We start from the raw sequence: 21348 nt of genomic DNA, 5'->3' as shown, positions 1-21348 counted from the left end.
CAATTAAAATACATTAAAATCAAAAGAAATGGAAAAACTTGCATTGAAAAGCTGGAAATCCATAAGTCGGCTGGAGCGGTGCCTGCTCATGCTGACACCGGTAAAATTGTGCGTATGTTAAAATCTATGTATGTGGACAAGTGTCCACTTGTAAGGGCTCAGCTGGCAAAGAGCTCTTCAAACAAAAATGTGTGTAGTGCGTACATGTGTATGCTAAGATAACTGATGAGGAGTGGACTGGGAGAGAGCAGGATGAAAGGGAGGGGTGGAATTAGGGGTTGAATGGGTCGGAGTATTAGCAAGCTTTATCTGTAGTTCTCTCACCAGGATCTTTTCAGCCATCTGCTGGATCTGCTGGGATTTGGTCTGAATGTCATCTTTCAGCTTATTCTCCCGGCGCTCAACCATCTCCAGCCTCTTTACCTGGTTCTCCAGGGTCTTCCTGCCCTCCTGCTTACACACCAAAAAGAATAACATAAGGCTAACCACACACATCACCTTTTCAAGAGTGAACAGTGAACCGTGTTTAACAAACAAACCAGAATTATTGCAGACATGTGCATGATTCAGGGTTGTGGGTTTACTCTGGTACCTCTGTCTCTCTCAGGCGGCGTTTTAACGTGTCGTTAGAGTCGGTTTTGCCTCGCAGGCGCTCCAGGTCTCGTTCCAGCCGCTCTTTGGCCTGTCGAACATTCTGCAGCAGCTCAGTGGCTTCTGTGCTCGCTTTCACTGCCTGGGGGAGGTCAGGAGGTTAGAGGCTGTTAGAGGCTGTTAGTGTATCCCAAGACAAACATCTTTATATGCTTAAGCAATCCCTACCCACTGAGACATTGGATAAAAACTAGTCCAGGGAATAAATGGATACCTACAGCAGGCTGCAGAAATTGAAATACACATGCTGTATTGATCTGCTTTTCAAAGCATCATTTAAAAGGATTTATTTACTTTATAAAATAATATTGCTGAAAGTCAAAATACCCCGATTATATTTGAATACATGTTTTCTTATTACATAAGACAGTAACCAAGACAACAATAAATGTACCTTGGACAGTTTGTCCTGGAGCTCCTGAATATTCACCTGCTGCTCAGAATTGGTCTGAAAAAAACGAAGCACAGAGAATCGGTAAAGAAACTTTATGTTAACTACAGCTCTGAGCATGTAGATCAATCTGACATGCCTGATTTGTTACCTTCTCTAGTTTGGACAGAAGCTCCTCCACATCGGCTTTGCCCTGTTCTTTAGCCTGAAAAATAATTGGCATATAGTGGAGACAGATCAATAAAGTACAATAATACATCCGCTTTCTCGTGGTTGCAGTGGCAAAAAGGGCAAGTACAGCAGCCCAGGCAGCAGTTTTCACATGAACTTCTCCTAGTTCCTCCTGAAGGATTGAGAGGAGTGAGATGTAATCCCTCCAGCAGTGTTCCCTGGGTCTGCTCTGGGCTCTTCTCAGTCAGGTGTCTCCAGAACCATGTGGCCCAACCATTTCAACTGAAGTCGTTTGTGCGATTATCCACACGTCTATCGAATCTTAACTCACAGCTTGCTCTGCTGTGAATGTAACTCACACTTGAGTCACAATCATTTGTGTACACAATGACTTCAAACTGCATTTTTTTCAAATACGTTAAGATTTGACCAGGACTATAAGTAAATCAGTGGCTTTGATAAATTGCACATAAAGAGATAGGTCTTTCTTTTTAGGCTTAAATCGGCATGACTCATCTTTAACTGTCACTTTTAGGCCCCAACAAGGACAATAGAAGTTTAGAGTAGCATCAAATGTAATGTCTTTTACAAAAACATATTAAGTCAATTAATCTGTCAGACTAAATAGACTGCAATGTATTATTAAATAACGCTCGATTGATGGCATCAAGTTTTATCAGACATTACAAAACAACCCAAAGAGGAAAGGACAGTAACATACGTATATAGGCTTTGCAGATTGCGTGTTAGCCCAGACAAGGGAAACACTTAAAGGGGAGCGACGTCAAAGCAAAACACCAAACAATCTCTTCTTCTCTGTGAGATGACACGCTTGGCATGTTTCAAAATTGTATGTATACATATTATATAAAAAGCTTTTATCATACATTTTTCAGATTTATAGTGTAGCATAATAATGCACAGTTTCATATAGAATGCATTATCATTTTATCTAGCGGTTTTATTTTATGTTTGTAGATAACACAATGCTGCAGCTGTTCTAGCCATGCAGTCTGAGAAACAAACCTAATAATGTGTACTTCAGATTCATTTCACAAGGATTTGAGTTGTGTTTGTGAGCCGTGGTCCTTTCTTGGCACCTGGCAGGTTTACTTGTCATTATGGGAATATTTTATATTTAATATTACAAATAGGATAACCAACAATATTATTCAATTATGTTTGAGAAACTATGTTTCAGGAACAAAAAGTGACTAATTTGCCTGTTACTTGACGCACATTTGCATTACATGCGCTATAAGTCCGTCTGGCGCAAACATACCTTCTGGATTCTCTGCTGGTATTCCACAGCTTTCCTCTTGAGATCCTCACTTGTTTGCCTGGAGTCTCGAAGTTCAGATTCGTAGAGGTCACTGCGACGTCGGGCAGCCGACAGGTCCTCCTCCAGCTGCCTGATGGTGACCTGCATCTCCTCCAGCTGGGCATGGTACTCCTGAGTCCACAGACAGCACACAGTAGTCATCAATGTGGGGGGAATAAACCTACCCACCAGAAACTGATTAAATATTCATGAACATGCGAGGTCAAGCTCACCACCACTATGATCATCTCACAGTATCTCCCTTATATAACACAATGTTGTGTACTGAACTGAACTGCTGATTGAATTGTGACACCACTATAATTAATATTTTGAAACCTGCCCAAGGACTTCAGGCTGTGATCACACTCATTCGGTGCGAGCTGGAGACAAGTCAGTTGACAACTAAGTGAGGATTTATTTATTTTTTAAACAGATTTTTCTTTCTCAACAAAAGGAAAACTGCTCAACTGCTGCTGGTGCATGCAGTGTGTTTTTCTTCAATACATGTACAGTTCTATTTGGGCTTCTCCTGGAAAAGAAAAAGCAACCAGGAGGTTTTTATGTGTAAGTTTTGACAAGATACAAGAGCAGCAGGAGTTTGTTTAGAACAGCCTGAACAGAGGAGCTGAGCTCTTAGTAAGGGCAACAATTGATGCCAATGCTACACAGACAACGATATACTTCACAGATCTGCTGACACGGTTTTGTTGTGCAGTGATCTATAGAAACTGCAGTGCACTACAGCAATGACCATTTATCATCAAAAGTGTCAAAATCAAAAGATAACAACTCAAGGATTACCACTTTAAAGGTGCAGTTGGCAACTGATGTTGGTTAAATCTTCACCTTCTGATTTGTTACTTAATGTGCACCAAGATAATAAACCAATGGACAAATGGAAACAAAGCCCAGATTTCATTTACGCCGCTGAGTATTTTTGTCTGTAAAAATATTTCAAAGTTCAACTTTCATATGTGATTTGAATCGTAAATGTTGATTGAAAAATTGTAAATACTTTGTGTCATTCCCCTGGGAAGAGGCTGGACAAGTCTCTTGAGTAACGATCAAAGTCTCCCGCACTTTTGTACCCTGCAGGCATGCCATCTGCAGTTCTGCAGGGATGACCTTTATGAGTGCTGAGGACAAGGGAGTCCTCAGAGGGGAAGCCCTGCCTGTGTAACAGAGACACACTGAGAAGAGGATAATCTCACTGCTGCTGTATCAGCTATGACAGTGTGAAGACGACACGTGTCGTGGAAAGTAGAAGAACCTCCTCAAATAAGACAAAGGATTTGTGGATGAAGTATGAAAGCAATTTTTTCCCTTTCGCTACACTTTTTTCTTCTTCTTTTTTTTTTGTATAAATACCTTGAAGAGTCTCCAAATGCACCACATCATTATCGTGATGAGAGGGAGGAAACAGAGGATCGTTTGAATGAGAAGATTTACATACTTGCTCTTTAATTTCCTGCAGCTTGTTGCTCTGTTCGCGGATGTCGTGCAGCAGCTGCAAGGCCTTGTCATCCTCTCTGGAGACCTCCACACGTGCCTCCTCCAAGCTTCGCTTTAGGGTCTGCAAACACATATGTGCGCGCACAAACTCAAGGCTGCTGTTCATTCAGATCAATACCAATTATTTGAGGAGTCGGGGACAGGGACACACAACTTATGCATATATAAATATACACACAGTTGTTATTATGACTCACACTGCACTCAGTAATGTATGTGGCGAGGTCTTGCTCCAGAATGGTCCTCTGAGTCTCGGATGCCTTGAGCTCTACATCCTTCTGGTGGAGCACTGACTCCAGGTCAGTCATTTTACGCTGGAACCTGGAGATCTCCTGGTCCATCTGAATCCACCGGAGAACAGCACAATTACCAGTTTCATTGCAACTGTACTGAAGGTCGACAACTTAGTGATTTTTAAAAGTTAATTGTTACATGTGGTGCCTTAAAGGCGGCAGAAATGTAGAACGGTCTATCAGCCATAGATTGTGCATTCATTCTCTCCTTCACTCCGTTTTGATAAGGGCAGCTCACACACACACACACACACACACACACACACACACACACACACACACACACACACACACACACACAGGAAGAAAGGAGGGGAGAACTAAATAGAAACCGCGCAACGCACGCGCGCACACGCAAACTCCCCACGCACGCGCACAGTGAGCGCCCCTCCAAAGCAGTAAACCTAGGGGAAACACTGCCCATGATAGCTGAAATACCCATTACCCAACCCAGAATGCTTTAAAAAATGTTGATGTAATGTTGTACACACAACATGTTTAACTTGGCTCGTTACAGAAGCACCAGAAGCCTGTTGATCTGTGTTCAGCCAGTTAGCCAGAATAAACACAGGACGTCTGCTAATAAAACCCTCTAATCTATTTTTTTTATTCATTTATTTTGACCAAGAAGCAGTCCTACAATACGGAAAATACAAAAAATGCAATTTCACAGTTTCCAGTCAGCCAACAGGGGTCTTACTGTAGTCATCTATGTTTGCTTGATGAAGCTGCTCTTGCATTTGAAAAGAAGACCGACTTGTGATGAAATACTGAAACATGAATAAAGAGACAAAAATGGCTTAAGGTACACCCTCACCTTGTGACATTTGTCTTGAGTTTCTTGTAATTCTCTGCTTTTAAGATTCAGCTTCTTTTCCATAGAGTTGGTCTTAGCAGGAGAGTTGAGGCCTGCAGACACTGACCTGAGGACAACAACATATGTAGATGTTTAGTACTATTCAAGCAAAACACAAATAGTACCAGCCTCATCGGCGTAGCACTTAAAACATGACCAACATCAACATAAACACGCTGCACCTGTTGTGTGTATTACCAGTGTGGCACTTAATTGATTTCTTTGCAGAACATTTCGCTATTCTTAGACTGTCTAGAGAGGTGGTGTATCAAATTACGATTATATAAACACAAATATGTTTCTGTAGTGTAAAACATAGAGAGTAGGGGAGGAACCATATATTGATATGGATTGATTCGATGATCAATGGTCCTATATCAGACGCAAAGTCAAAACATTGATACATATCGTCATATTTAAAATACGGCCTTATTTTAAGATTCCCACGGCACGTATGCGTTTCCCTTTCCATCCAAGCGCATCTCTTCCCTAAACATTCAAACAGTGCCTACTTTATAGTGAACAACAGGAGGTCTATTCTAATTCTATCAAACAAAATATGTTTTTTCTTTTAAATGCCAGAAAGAGCCCAGTAATAAAATTGTCTAATCATGTTTTAGTTGCTGTTTGTGAGAGGATATAAATGTAACTAATGGTGTTAAATGGGCATACGATATAGTCTTGTATCGTTCGCAGGCCCCTGAATTGAAATGTATCAAAATCAGCAAATATCGTATCGTTGCCCAAAGAATCGATATAATACAGTATATGGTGATTTATAGCCCTAAAGTATTCATAATGTCACAAATTCTCAAATCATATCAGCCAACCAAGAAGAGGATATCTGAAAGTCTAATGACTTAGCGCTACATCATGTTACAGCCAAGCCTGTATCATAGCTTAAATTAGCTGGCTGAAACGCAGACACAACACCCACACATCATAATGAGCAACAGACACTGAACGCATAAAAATATCCATTGACTACAGTTTCCTTTATAAGAAAATTAATAATATCTAGTCATAACAATAAGGCTACTGACAACAATTAGGAAGATAACATTCAACAGAGCATTTCTGAAGTGAGAAAGAGACGAGCATATTCTATTCACTGTGGTTCATTCACGACAAAACAGACTCCATGAACAAAACAGTCGTGTAGTAGACCTGGGAATATTTGGTTTTTGCCTGACAAAATAATGTGATAGGAGAATTTGTGCTTTGCTTTTGCTTGGGGTTGGTGTACAGTGAGCTCTGTAGTGAGTCCAATGCACTCATTCTTCTTGTTTATGTAAGACGATGTCCTATTATGCTTCCATTCTTTGGGAATAATTTAGAGCACAGAGTCAATTTTCACCCTTCTCTTGCCCAGAGAAAAATAGAAAAATCTACTCTGAATAGAAGTCCTCTAATTAAATGAATGGGTCTGTATGAATGAGTTCAGAAATACAGCAGGGGGATCTTTAATAAAGTTGACTCAGACTGAGTCACAGCTTTAAAAATAATCACGAAGCAAGCACTGCTCCATTCGCCTCTCTGCGTCGAGAATCATTCCCCTGAAACACACACGCACATATACAGTACATATATACAGGAACACATGCACACACATTTGCTCACATCTCTGACAAAAACAGCAATACCCCAACCAGTCTGTTTCACAGGAATATAGATTAAATGAGGAGGCGTTCCAGCGAGATTAATCTGTTGCAAATTAAAAATTGATGTTAGACATCAAAATTCATAAAGTTCTCCAGTGCTTAGTTGCATCGTTTTGGGTTGCTACTGTACAGATGATATGACAATTTAAATGTCCTCAACTGGGGATTTCTGCATTGAATTGCATGTTTTTTTTTTTTTTATCTGTTCTCTCAGAAAAACCGTTTAAGGCATGATGAATTTTAACTCTAAGTGGGTATGGAGGATGGATTAATTTCTTCTGCACCTTCAACTGTTTTCTCCCGCTTCTTGTTATGTATGCTTTGAATTGAAAATGGAAACAAATATCCATTATGTTTTGAAGGAAGCATGGGTAATATTTCTACTGTTCTAACATAAAATCCAACAACATAGGAAATAAATGTTTTTATGATAGAGAAAATGCCAGGCCAATCTTTTTTTAAACCGAGGAATACGGTAGTCATGTCTCTGTGGACACATGACTGTGGAGGGAAAATAAATGAGTAGCCAGAGCAGACTGCATTATTGAAGAGAATCAAAGAGACAAGGGAAAGAACGCAAGTTAAAGGCGTTGCAGCACTGATCAGGTAAACACAAATATAATATTATAATATATATATATTATAATATATATATATATATATATATATATATATATATTATTATATATATATATATATATATATATATATATATATATATATATATATATATATATATTATTATATTATAATATATATATATATATATATATATATATATTATATTATAATATATATTATAATATATATATATATATATATATATATATATATATATAAAATTTATATTCACAAAGCAATGCACACGCAGAAGGAAATGCAAACAAGCACACATGATAAGCCTACATAAGCAGGGTTACAAAGGGAGGGGATTTTTCAGGAACCTTCAGTCATTTTTGTAGAAAGTGGAAAATGACCACTGACTGTTATTTGTTATTGAAATCTGGTGCTTTAACTAAACTAATTTAAAAAAAAAACACTTAAAAAATGTGGCGCACAGTAGAACAAATTAGTATACTTTTATGTGGATGACCAATCAGTGTTGATGGTAAATGTAGTTGATTGAAGCAATACATTCCTCAGTGCGTGCTCTATTGACAGAGAAAGCTCAGTTTTTAGCGGCAAAATCTGTTATTCTTCCAGCATCCAGCGCAGTCCTTTGATGCGACAGTGACGTAGTTGGATGCAAGGAAGAACTACAGGCTGTTATTTCAGCGTGGATTTATAGTCTCCGCCTCTGGGAAGCCAGGGGACGGGCATGCTATAGATCAGTGGTTCTCAACCTTTTTTGGGCCAACGCCCCCCTATCCATTATCCAGGTCCCTTACCGCCCCCCGCCCCCCATCTATCAAATAAAATGTTTGTATTATTCTAATTATTATTCTTAGTATTTATAATTTATATTACATATTGATTATATTCATTTAGTATTTCAATTCTTATAATATTTTTCTTATTAGGCTGCTATATTATGTTATTATAAAAACTCAAATTCTGAGATTGAAGTTACATAATAACATTTCAAAATAATAATAAATATTATATTAGTAGACAAATGTTTTGTTGTTTTTACCTTCAATTGCCCTGATACACCATGTACCAAACAAATACATTTTATTTAAGTATTTAACGGTAAGAAGATTCAAACTTTAATCCGTGTCATAGACTGCAGCCAATCAGAGACGGGTCAGACAGTCAAACTGTAACCGGTGTTAAACACAGCAGCCTCAGAAATGTGCAACAATTTGCACTCTTAAGTGATCCAACAATAAACGAGCACGAGTGCAAAAAAGTCAAAAATACAACGCATTAATTATAAATGGAGCGACATAGACTCCAACGTTCAGAAACTCAGGCGAAAATATCTGCGTTTTTTTTTAAACACACACAGCCTGAATCAGCAGCAGTGATGTTAGCTCTGCTATAACGTTAGCACTGCTGGTGTTAGCTCTGCTGGTGTTAGCTCTGCTACAACTTTAGCTCTGCTGGTGTTAGCTCTGCTATAACGTTAGCTCTGCTGGTGTTAGCTCTGCTATAACGTTAGCTCTGCTATAACGTTAGCTCTGCTATAACGTTAGCTCTGCTATAACGTTAGCTCTGCTATAACTTTAGCTCTGCTATAACTTTAGCTCTGCTATAACGTGAGCTCTGCTATAACGTGAGCTCTGCTATAACGTTAGCTCTGCTGGTGTTAGCTCTGCTATAACGTTAGCTCTGCTGATGTTAGCTCTGCTATACGTTAGCTCTGCTGGTGTTAGCTCTGTAGATGTTAGCTCTGCTGCTACGAGCAACCAGAGTGCAGCTAGTCTTCTGCTGGTCCAAGTCCCGACCAGAGCGTTAGTGTTTTAACATTAATTCAGTTTTATTCATGGTGTATCTTTGGAATAACATTAATGCTTTCGAGCAGTGGCGGCTGAGGGGGACGGCGCTTGTTTTTGAAGCAGCACTTTATCGCTCAGCAAAATAAAAAGTCTAAAAACACACAATGTTAACTTTATTCAAACGCAATAGTCCTTTCAGCTCGTGCAGTTTGGCACGTTTCGCGCTGTAATGCAGCTCGAGAGCCTTGTTCATGACCGCAAGCGCGTCCACACAAACACTAGCCTTTTACTTCCACAAAGAAATAATCGTTCGTCCATTTCTCCTGGAACATTCCGCATCCACCTTTCTCTTTGTTACACCTCTCATAATAGGACATCTTAGATGTGACCGGCAACTGTAACATATTCTTGCATCTCTGCTTCCTTATAAATTATGATTTTTGCTGTGCAAAATCCTGTTTGCTGACATTTCACTCTACAAATGTATAATAAAAATGATATGTAGTAAAGAACCATATTGGTCATTTTTAATCTAAATAGGATAAAGAGACTAATGATTCGTTTAAAAAAAATATAATAATAATTTAAATACATTTCTAAGTCTTTCCAGTAGTGAAGCTTAACATTTAAAGGTTGTCCTGTGGGCGGCGCAGCAATTCTCAAAACAAATTTCTCAAAACAATTTAGTAGATTTTGGCCTGGCGGTTGCACGGCCATTAAAAACATAAGGAATCATCCTCCAAAGACCATGAATGTTCTCAGCGGATTTATTGAGAGGCTCTTAGATTTTGAGATAACACGAAAGGGGAAATTCTGAGCAGATGATGACCCTGATGAAAAGTCAGTTTGTCATTTAAATGATGAGGAATCATCCTCTGGGGACTATGAATATCCACAACATGGCCATCTGGCAGTAACCATGCATGGCAATCTGGTCAGTAGTTGTCAAGATGTCCTGCTCTTGACCAGTGTTAGATGACTAACCAGACAAATCATCCAACAAAAAACAAAAGCTGTCCTCACAACTTGTGCAATGTAATGTGTACATCTTCCAAAACACCTTGAAATGGTCTTATATTACCTCAAAGGGCAGATTTGAGTGTTTATGAGCCTCCATTCAAGCCACCTTTCAAAAATGATTTTCTGACACTACACCCTAGATAGCTTCTTATACATTTGAGGCAAGCTGTTAAATGGATTTTGTTGTTGAGTTTTACTAATGAGGAGTCAGACAGACAAGTTCACACAGAATGAAAAAAAAGAAAAGAATAGCAGGAACCCCTAAAATGCATGATTAGCATTTCATTATTCCTGGCTCTGGGTTCATTTCTTTCCTTTTTGGCATTGTAATGAAGAATGTGTACACGCATATGCATGCACCCACACACAAATTTGATACATTCTCTGAGCTCCTCTTAATCAAATGCAGCAAAGAAAACGACTGGCTCCAGTTAAAAACCATGAACAGATGACTGATGGTGTAACAGCAAGGGACAGAGACATTAGAAGAGGGAGAAAATAAGAGGAGGAGATGAGACGGGTAAAGATGGGGGTGGGGACTGGAAAAAAAAAAAAACATCACGGTCGTAACCATAGAAATAGATTCTCTCCCCCAATCTGAGCTCTCATCCTTTTCCTTGTCTAATCTGCTCATGCTTTTTCTTCCCTTTCTGTTGCTGCTGTTGACATGATCCGCAGTCTCCAGGACCATTAACCTGCTAGAGCACTGCCATGGGGGATACAGAAATGAAACCCACCCTCTTGCATCACTATCAGAGGTTAAGAAGCCAAACACCATTAGGGATAATTACAGTCCCAAAACCCAAGCTATAAAAGTCAGGAGCCCATTATGCTGCACAGTAACAGAGAAAGCTCAATAACAGCAGCGAGGGTGGGAGTGTGCCGATGTCTGGGGTTCCACCTCTCAGCAAACCTCATTGACACACTCAGCCGCATACCAATCAGCGCCGATGGCGAGATAACGCCAGCCTCACATCCTCTGGTCCTTTCATTTGATATATCTATGCATTGGAACAACTACGTGTGACCCAAAGCACAAAAACAGGGATCAGAAGAAGAGAGCAGCGGAGAAAAGGGGGGATCCCTCCCCTCCCTCGGTCCTGGTCTGACACAGCATATGGCCAAACCCATTTTGGCCCCAATGGGCACAATACTAATGACAGGGACACAACACCAACTGCCCAGGGCACCACACTAGGTGACCTGACACAAGGCTACCGGGAATTTGTTGCCGTGGTAATGAGGAGTCTAATGGCAGAGCAGCAGCCAAAGGTAGCGTGGGTACTTCAACCAACAAAGGTGTGTTAGAGAGGTGTATGCAGGAGGTCTCTGCATTGACTACAGGAAAAAGAGGGGTCGTCTTTCAAATAAATAAGCCAAACAATGCCTTGTAAACAGGTAGCACTTACTCAGTTTTGGCCAATGTTGTCAACGCTCTGCTGAAGAACCAGCCTAGAAAGGGCAGATCCTGGCCCTGGAAGCCCGCTGGCAGAGCTCCTCGCTGGGCTGCTGAGGATGGCCGGGGGGCTGCCTGCTCCGGCTCCTCAAAATTAGAGGTGTCATCTTCAGAGTGCAACGCAGGAACGAAAGGCGGGAGAACTGCAGGAGAAAGGATGGAGTAAGAGAGGGCAAGGAAAAAAGGAAGCAGCGACGAATTAAGTAATAAAAAAAATAACAATTACAAAATAAAAAAAACACAACAAGGAGAAAGGGAAGAGAAAGGAAGGGAGGAGGAACGGAGCAGAGCTGTGGGAGCCTAGAGTGCGGTAAGTCGCGCGTTGCTGCACATGCTGCCTCTGTCCCTCCCTCCCTCCTGCTCCGTCTCTCTCATACACACATGCTCACTCGCTCTCCCTCACTGCAGCAGAGCAAGCTAATCAGCTGGAGCCAAAGCTGATGCATAAAGCTCTATCTGTGTCCAATTATCAATAAACTAAGTCTATTTTAAAAAGAAATACATGTATGTATCTGATTCTCTTTTTTATATATTGTATTTGATATTTATAACTCAAAGACAATAAATTAATACAATTAAAATAAAGAAATCAATAATCTTCGCCACACAGTCTGCTGATAACCATGAGGATTTTGAACAAACCACTAGATTCATTAATATTCAGCATCGATAGGAATAGTATAGCTGGAAAACAGCTCGGAGGAAAGATCGGCATAGCAATGTTTGATAATCTTCACAATCACAAAAAGGGTTTATTCATCTGAAGACACGAGGTGTTCTGCACAGCAAAATAAACACTCATCACCCATGCAGCTACACGTGTGAATTAAAGAACTTCTGTGGAGCTGCGGTTCTTTAATGTGACCATGCCTCACTGAAAGTGGTCATTGATGGGAATCTTATGGGTGTGTTTTCCCACAGCTGGTCAGGTGAAAATCTCAAACTCTTTGTCATTCGGTGCAGATTTGATGGCAACAATGACGTCCAACAAACAGCGAATGCATTTATGCCACAGAGAGCGTGTCTGTCGCTCTCGTAAAAGACTTGTGCTGCGTCTGTTTAGAAGCAGATGAGTTGCAGATCTTTACTCTGTCTGCCTCGCTTCTTGTCTCTGCCTCTCTCTCTATTCTCCTCAGGAAAGAGCTGGCCTACTGCCAATGGCACACAGAATCTCATTATTTTACTAGCGACAACGCCACTGGCAACGCAATTGCTGTTTGTTGTCTATGTGCCACCCCACGCACACAGTATACTTATGTATATTATAAACAACATTAATATTTGACAACTAGTCATACATCATCTCTCCAGTAACGTAATTACAGCGACACTGAGTCATTTCAAGCTGAATTGAGCATTTTCACAGGAAAGACATAAGAACAGAGTCTCAAGGGAGAGGAATCTCCTCACCTTGTCTTAAGTGGTTCCAGTCTACACTGGAGAAGAAAGAGTGACAGCGGAGTCCCTGGAAACCCAGTCGCTCTTTGGCTCCACACAGCAAGCTCTGCAGCAGGTCTACAAACTGCTTACTGGCCCGAGGCTCATCTGGAAACTTAAGGCAACGCTGGGGGCAAACAACATAGACATGGATTTATTACACAACGCAGTTTTTACTTCAGGTCAATCAGACCTGTTTTCATTGAGTACACTGGGAATGGTGAATACCAGTGAAGATGTCAGTCGATGTACCTGAAAGTTGAGGATGTTTTGGATCGTCTTGGTGGAAGAGCCACCAGAAAAAGGCGACCTGGCGTAGATCATCTCGTACGCTATAACCCCGAGGGACCACCAGTCACACTCAACCCCGTAGGTGTTGTGAGAGCCCCCATTCATGGCCTCCAGGACCTCCGGGGAGAGGAAGTCCTGGGTCCCAACGGGCACTGTGGGAGCTTCAACCTGGAAACGCATTAATGAAACATGATGATGTCACTGTCAAGCACACTGAAGTCAAAAAACAATAAGAGATTGTCCTGTATTCTGACTTATGCTGGCAGGAAAAACATTTTATTGCAGTGGGTTAATGACAAAGTACCAACTGTTAAAGGCTGGCAGAGAGGACTGTTTGATTTTGTTCCTTTAGCATATTAATGTTTATTACATTCAAAAACAGACCAGATCTTTAAAATTTGGGAGCCCTACTTGCAATATGTAGAATGTGGTGTTTCTGCCATCATGCTGCAGGGATTGTCTTGATTGTTCTTATTGCACATCATCATTGTAAGCTCTGGTGTTGAGTGTATGAATCTGAGCTGGTGTTCTGTGCTTATGGGTTGTTTGTTTGTATTATTTAGTCTTTTGTACTTTTCTCTGTACTTCTCTCTCCTGTGGATTCAATGATGCATCATTTCTTTTACTTGTAATATGTAAAAAAAACAAACAAATATATTGTCCAAATAAAAAGCACGCTGAAGTCAATACATAGAGCAAACTCTGTAATCTACTTACGGTTTTGTCAGCAGTGAGCCTGGCAGCTGATCCAAAGTCTGCCAGCTTAATGTGACCAGTCCGATCAATGAGAACGTTCTCTGGTTTGACATCTCTGCCAAGTGGATAGTTTAGAAGGGATTTGATACTGCTTTTACAGAGCTGTTTGTTGCCTGAGTACTGTAATATGTCTACCCCTCTGATGATAATGGAATACAATTTTAAACTCCAGCAATGTTTTTTTTATTACATAACATCCTACTGAGTGCTTCAGGTTAAATTACATTGCTACATTTCTCATGTCCAGTTAATGCTTTCCTGAATTATGTGCTTTTGGCCTTCCAGTGAAAACAAAAGTCAAGCAAAGAATGACATTTAGCGAGGATATAAGAGACAACTTTGGAGCTCTGGCCATATTTCCTTAATTATGTTCATCCTCCAAGCCTTGAAACGTCATCTATGATGTTGCTGATGTCTTACCTGTGTACATAGCCCAGCTGGTGGACAGCATGAATGGCCTCTACCAGCTCAGCCAAATAGAACTGAGCCATGGACTCATCAAACTGATCCTCGTATCTGTTTAGCAGGGACATCAGGTCACCGCCTGGCAAGTACTCCATTGCCTGAAGACACATTTATATGGAGTCAGAAACTGGCAGTATAGTACTATGGCCGGCACTTGTAATTTGAATGAATGTCTGTTTGAATGAGATTAAACAGGTATTACACACTGTTGAAATATTTATGAATGCATATAAATAGGTCTATATTTAGATAGCAAAACAAAGCAACAAGTGTAGACCACATGTGTTTGCGCTCATATCAAAGCTCTATTCAGCTTAGGTTTACAGGGTAGTTCTCCTCATTATAGATTCAGTTACATAACACCAAATACTAAAGATTGCACATTTATCTGAACTATGCAGTCAAATGATTGGTCTTTGGTTTCGTCAATTACATGAACGACAACAACTGCAACATCCTTGTGTATCTGTGATCACAGGCTAAAACAAGACATGTTTACAGTCAAAGCAACATGGAAGAAGAAGAAGAAGAAGAAGAAGAAGAAGAAGAAGAAGAAGAAGAAGAAGAAGAAGAAGAAGAAGAAGAAGAAGAAGAAGAAGAAGAAGAAGAAGAAGAAGAAGAAGACATCTTCAAAGTTTGAAAACACAAATCAACCTCCGTTTGACTCAAGTTCTCTGTTCTGCATCCTGAGATGAAAAGGCACTGGTCAGGCTGATTTGAGCTATATGGTGGCAGCCATACAGCCACAACAGGCGAGAGCTCCTGGTGCATGAATGGTCGGCGAGTCTGAATGAACGGCAGCATTCTCCAGTGTTACCTAGCAACAGGGAGACTGGGTGCCTCTCTGACACACGGATAAAGATGGATGCTTTGTATTTTGCTCCATGCTCAGTTAGGGAGCAGGGGGAGACAGAGGGGGAGTGAAAAGAGAGGAGAAGAAAGAAAGGAGACATGAAGGGGGCATGAAGGAAGGTATAAAGAGAGGATAAGTGAAAACAAAACAAAGGGCAGTATACAGTGTGAGGCTTGGCGAGGCAGGAGGGGCTTTTTTTCCTGCACCATAAGCCAGTCTAACAGGTCATCAGAGAAAATATAGATTCCCTGTGAGGTGAACACGGTCATGATGCTTACACTGGACGTGCTCTCTGAGCTTCACGGCTAAAGATTAGATAATTAGAGGGACATTAACATTTGGGGAAATATGCCTGGTTTCCTTCTTAACCAGAGTCAAGGGAGAAGATCATCCATCATATCTATATATCCAATTTAAGTAGATAGATCCACGAGGTGTTTTACCTATAAGTGAAACACAGGAAGCTTGGGGAAACAGCTCCGCTTAATTATCTTATTTTATCACTTTTTTCGCAGTTTCTGGAATGTGACATTATGATTGTAGTTACAAAATCACAATTTTGAGCAACAGCAGCTCGGCCATAAGACTGCAGCACCTCAAAGGTCCTGTCCAGTAGAGTTGCCAGCATTGAATAATGACAAAAAATCCCTGATGACTCTCGACTGTACTGATGGCTAGCCTGCAGGCCAACATGACAACACAACAAAACTTTTAAGTTGCTGAATCATGTTTATTTTTTCCACTATTGAACAAGGCTTATTTCCTGCCTGCTTCAAAGCATTTCTTCTACATACAAGTTGTTCCTTTCAGTGCTCACTTCAGCTCCCTTCCTGTAGCAGCTCATGCACTATTCTGACTGATCTGAGCTGTTTTATTAATTAGTCACGTTATGGAAAACACAGCTGTGACAAAAAATTAAATAAATGATACGTTCCAATATACACTCTACACAGCCTTACATAAAAATAATAATCTTGTACTCTATATGACACCTGTGCATGAGTAGAAGACAAGACATTGTAGAAGCAGGTGACGAATATACAGTATATACATTGGAGCTTTGAACAACAATAGCTGGGCCCAGTGGGTAGGTTTTGAGTTGTTGAAAGGTGGATCAGCCATTTTCCCTGCTTCTAATTTTTGAGTTCAGCACACGGTAACATATCCTGACTATTTCTCTCTTCTCACCTAACTGGCATACCAATTAACATGTATCTAACAGTCACCACCGGAAGGCCTGTACTTTGCCACTGCTGCTACACAGGTTTCAGCTCAGTAAAATAAATGTGATGAAAGATTTTTGAGTGAATATGTCGACAACTCATTCAAGCTGACATCGAAAACAACTGCCTTTATATGTTACTCTCTGTGCAGAGATCTCACCTAGAAAATAAGATCATGGATATTAATTAAATATTTTTACTATAAATCACTTTTAACATAACATGGTTGGTGCTATAATATTGTGTGTAATATGAATGACTCCAGATCGTTTTAACGTTAGATCCCCGTCTGGTTTAGATTAGTTTAAGGAGTTTATTCACAAAACACAAACATCTGCAGTTAAAACAGCCTCTCATGTAAACAATGGTTGAGCTGGCAGTGGCATCAAGTTTTTTTCAGTTAATATACTTCAGTTACTAACTGAAGTTCCCTCAGACCTGCACTACAACATAATACCCAGGGCCTGTAATGAGTATGACCCTGTGTATTAAAATGTATCATATACTAACCCAGCACTGCATAGTGTGTGCCATTTACTCCCCTTTGGTCTATGGCAGTTTGGCAAAAGACCCGTAAAGCATTCTTCTGACAAGGAGAAATTTATGTAAAACAATCATTTCAGTCCATCCTCAAGATCAGAAAAAACCCTGCAGTCTCACCAGGTAGACACGTTCTTTATCCTGGAAGGCGTAGAGAAGCTGCGGGATCCAGGGACTGCTGTTCAGAGCCAAGATCCTACGCTCCTCCTCATGAAAAACCACCTGAGAGGAATTAAAAAGGCATTCCATCAGCATATATACACATTTAAATAATGCAACAACAGTGCTGCAAGAATTATTGTGAGTAGTTTTTTCAGCCACATAAACCTATCTGTCTAAAACACTGAGAAGCTACCATCTTTAAGGCTTTAATAGGGTTTAAATGTGTGTGTGTGTGTGTGTAAACTGTAGGGGCCCTTAATGCACATAAACAGTTCGACACTTCATGCCCTCCTTTTCTAGCTTCAGTTAGTTTTGCTAGTTTTTGTAAGTAGGATGTCGTTTTGTTAAATATTATGCAAAGTAGGCACAGGTGGCATGAACAAAACATTTCTTGTTCATACCAGTTCCTCGTTGTATTGCTCACTCAGATCCCTTCCTGTCACCGCTCATGTACTATTCTGACTCAGATCTATTCTATTAGTCACATGCCAGAGAGCACAGCTTTGAAGAAATTCACCCAAATTTTGTTATGTTGTATCCAACCCGACAACACCCTCCAGTGGGCCTTTTTCAGACTGCAATTTTGGAACAAAAACTACACAGTACAATGATTGCATGAAGGATAGTGGAACAATTAAATACATATTCTGTGCATACACTGACAGATACAGCTTTGTATATGCTTTTCTTCTCAATTAATCTTACTCTTCATGTTTATTTGGTTATAAACTTTTTTTTTTGTCAGCGGCGATGTTATTATTAATAATCTTTAGTTCATTTGAATACCTATGTCATGGTGATATGAAATGTGTCTAAAGTCATTAATGAACCTTTATCATAACTCTCACAGCAACTGAGATGCTGGTTGAAAGAAATGCTCAGATAAAACAGAACCTCCTCACAGCAAAGTTTGACTAGTCACAGCAGGAAAAGCACAGGTGTTAAACATTAACAATAGATACGTGTCCCAGTAAGCCATGATATTGGCCTCCGTAAATATGTCATCTGAATAAAAGGCTTATAATGTGGTAAAGCCAAATGATTAATGTGAAAAAAAAAGTTCTAAAATTGTACTACTTTACTTACTAGTCTACTCTACTACTCTGTTACAGTAGTTACTTACATGTTCTTGAGTGCGTAAAACTGTTTTGTCCATGACTTTCAGTGCACAAACATCCCCAGTTGCCTTCTCCCGGACTACTTGGACTTCTGCAAAGTGACCACGACCCACCACGGCACACAGCTCAAAGTCAGAAGGACCAGGCTGCATGGCCTGCAGCTCGGAGACCACTTCAGAAACTGTTCACAAACATGCAGAGGCTTTTCATTCATTTCATATCATTTTTAGGGTGTAAATTTGTAAACATACCACAAACACAAAACCATACTCTATTGAGATACTCAGTTAACTGCACAAACTATTGGTATAAAATGTATTCTATTTGCCTGGTATTGAAAATAACAAACCAATTTTCTTTGTTTATTGTGAAATCCAAATTTCAGTGATCTTTTTTAAGGATGTCACTGTATACTGTAAAGGTTAGAACTAAAGACACAATACAAGTATAAGGGCTGAACAGTTAATTGAATTTTATTGAAATTGCAATATGGATGAGTGCAATATCCAAATTCTATAGACTTAAGACAAAATCTTTGTTTGGTACAGATTCTAGCAGAAATCACACCATGATCATTGTAATATAATTTTCAATGGAAGTGAAAATAATGATGCAACATTGATCACTCCCTTTATATCAATATCAGTCAAAATAACAGCAGTTACATATTTTTCCCAAATCATTCAGCCCTAAAAAGTATTATAGTCTTCAAAAACAATAACAACAGCAAAACTACAGCGCAAAAAAATGAAAAGGGAAAACTGAACCAACTACATCAACTGAATGCAGACTGTATCAACGTATGTGATTAGAAAATACAAAAAACACTTCTCTACACGTATAAAATGTATGCTTACACTTATTGACAAAGTTTGCCACATGATGTATCTTCATAAGCTCTGGCGAGATGCACTCTTGGTACAGTAGCAGCAGAGCCTCCAGGAACACTTCCCTACCTGAAGTGCATCCTCCCTGCTGCCCACACAGGCCGACTCGGCCCTGCGGACAATACATAAACACAGGAAAAGGAAGTAAGTTATCGACGGTTACTGCAGCTGGTTTTGAACTGTACAACGTGTTTGGATATGTACAGTTAATGGCATATGGACATCTACGATATACATGCCTGAAACACTTGGTTCAGTCTTGAGCTGCGGCTGGTGATGGGGTCGGCAGAGGACGGCATCGTTTTCAGGCTTCCCTGACTCACGTATTTGAACTTCAACATTACTTATTAACAACAGATAACCTGAGAGAATGACACACAGTAGGGCGAAGTGAAATTAAGTATGAACTTAAATGTAACGCTTCAACTGATTGAAGGTTTCGACGACGGAAAAATATGTGTTATAGAAAGACCAAGAAAGAAACAGTCAACAAACGTCAACAATGCGTTCCTTTAGCATGCTAAGTTAACGTTGGCTAGCGTTTGCTAACTTCGCTAACAAACATGAACGTTGACGCGACACGTACACTTGTCGTTAAGTTATATTTACAGAGACCAAACTGTACGTTATGAGATTACTCACCAGACTGTCATGCAGATAATTATAATGTAGTCTTTAATATACACTGAAATATTGACATGCTAAGGAGCACACTGTTTTCTTCTCTATCAACGTTGTTCCGGTTTCAAATTTTGCGCGTTCGCCGCCCACCTCGCGAGCCTGCCGAATGAAGGAGACGTGTGATTGGATCACTGGAATTATATGGGCGGGTCAAACTGTTGCTTTAACCAATGACTGATGTTTCAGCCCTGTCCCGCTGTTCAACGCAACAAAGAAAGACTCATGAATATATAGAGAGCTTTTTAAATTATTTATACGGAAAATATACGGTAAAATCTTACATGATATAACATTAGAATTGGAGAGTAATAAAAAAGTCGATTAAGAAGATTTATCAATTTACAGATGCAGTTACTGCAGATCTAACGGGCCCATTTGTTGGGATAAATGTCACTAATTTTAAAGAGGTATTTTCCATCCATCCATTTTACATGTATTTTACATTTAGTAATTTCAAAATGAACCTATTGGCATAATTATCATTCACACCTGCAAGCATCACATGCCCGTCGTTTTCAAACAACATCAATATAAAACCAGTCCACCTTTTATAACGATCGATGAAATTTAAGACTTTTGGAAAAACGAGAAAGAAAAAAAAAGATGCAGGCCTGCATGTCTGCAATCTCCCTCAAGGCTTCTGGATCAGCAAGCTAAGGTGAACTGAAAACTTCAATGTCAAATAAAGTTCAGTTGAAATAAAGATTGAAGACTATCAGTAGATTCAAGCAGTGCACACATTCAGAAATCTACAGTCTATAATTCTGAATGTGTGCACTGCTTATATTTGCGTTTCCTTTCCTTTCACTTAAACTTTGGTAACTTTGAAGCTGCAGAGTCCTAGTAACGGTTAGCACTGGCAGTTTAAACGGTTTGCTATGCGTGTTGCTGCTGTTTATATTAGCATCAGGTGCTAACATTAACGGTACACACATCTTTACACAGGCTGAGGCGTTATCAAGTGTGATGTTGCGTTCACTGACTGTTGTATTAGTAATTTAACGTAAATCGACTCTCATGGAAACGGGACCAGTGATCTCTGTTCACATAAAGTGGTGCTACAATGGATTAATCCTAAATGTGATGTGTAGTTGTCGGCTCGCGCATCAGCTACATCAGTATTACATGTGCAGCTGGCTTGGATAAACTACCACTTGTCAATAACATGAACGACATGAATTAGCGCTGGTTTAAATCCACATTTGAACGTTACATGGAC

The 21348-nt window shown here is 39.9% G+C and overlaps 1 protein-coding gene across 1 annotated transcript in view; it reads right to left on the bottom strand.

The window, feature by feature from the left end:
- cita (citron rho-interacting serine/threonine kinase a) overlaps window positions 1–20871 on the bottom strand; it is a 41823-nt gene extending 20952 nt beyond the window's left edge. The window contains 18 exon segments of the mRNA XM_029431595.1: window positions 325–450; window positions 593–733; window positions 1046–1099; window positions 1194–1247; window positions 2496–2666; window positions 3991–4110; window positions 4247–4390; window positions 5160–5265; window positions 11670–11859; window positions 13127–13280; window positions 13406–13612; window positions 14162–14255; window positions 14621–14763; window positions 17402–17503; window positions 18567–18742; window positions 19419–19560; window positions 19688–19810; window positions 20091–20871. Of these exon segments, the coding sequence (XP_029287455.1) occupies window positions 325–450; window positions 593–733; window positions 1046–1099; window positions 1194–1247; window positions 2496–2666; window positions 3991–4110; window positions 4247–4390; window positions 5160–5265; window positions 11670–11859; window positions 13127–13280; window positions 13406–13612; window positions 14162–14255; window positions 14621–14763; window positions 17402–17503; window positions 18567–18742; window positions 19419–19560; window positions 19688–19789 (2226 nt within the window). The 5' untranslated portion in view covers window positions 19790–19810; window positions 20091–20871.
- Between the last annotated feature and the right edge of the window lie 477 nt (window positions 20872–21348).

The sequence above is a fragment of the Cottoperca gobio genome, chromosome 5, assembly GCF_900634415.1.
Source record: "Cottoperca gobio chromosome 5, fCotGob3.1, whole genome shotgun sequence".
In the NCBI taxonomy this organism is placed as follows: domain Eukaryota; kingdom Metazoa; phylum Chordata; class Actinopteri; order Perciformes; family Bovichtidae; genus Cottoperca; species Cottoperca gobio.
The sequence above is the reverse complement of the archived record's forward strand: the minus strand, read 5'-3'. Positions and strand labels throughout refer to the sequence as shown.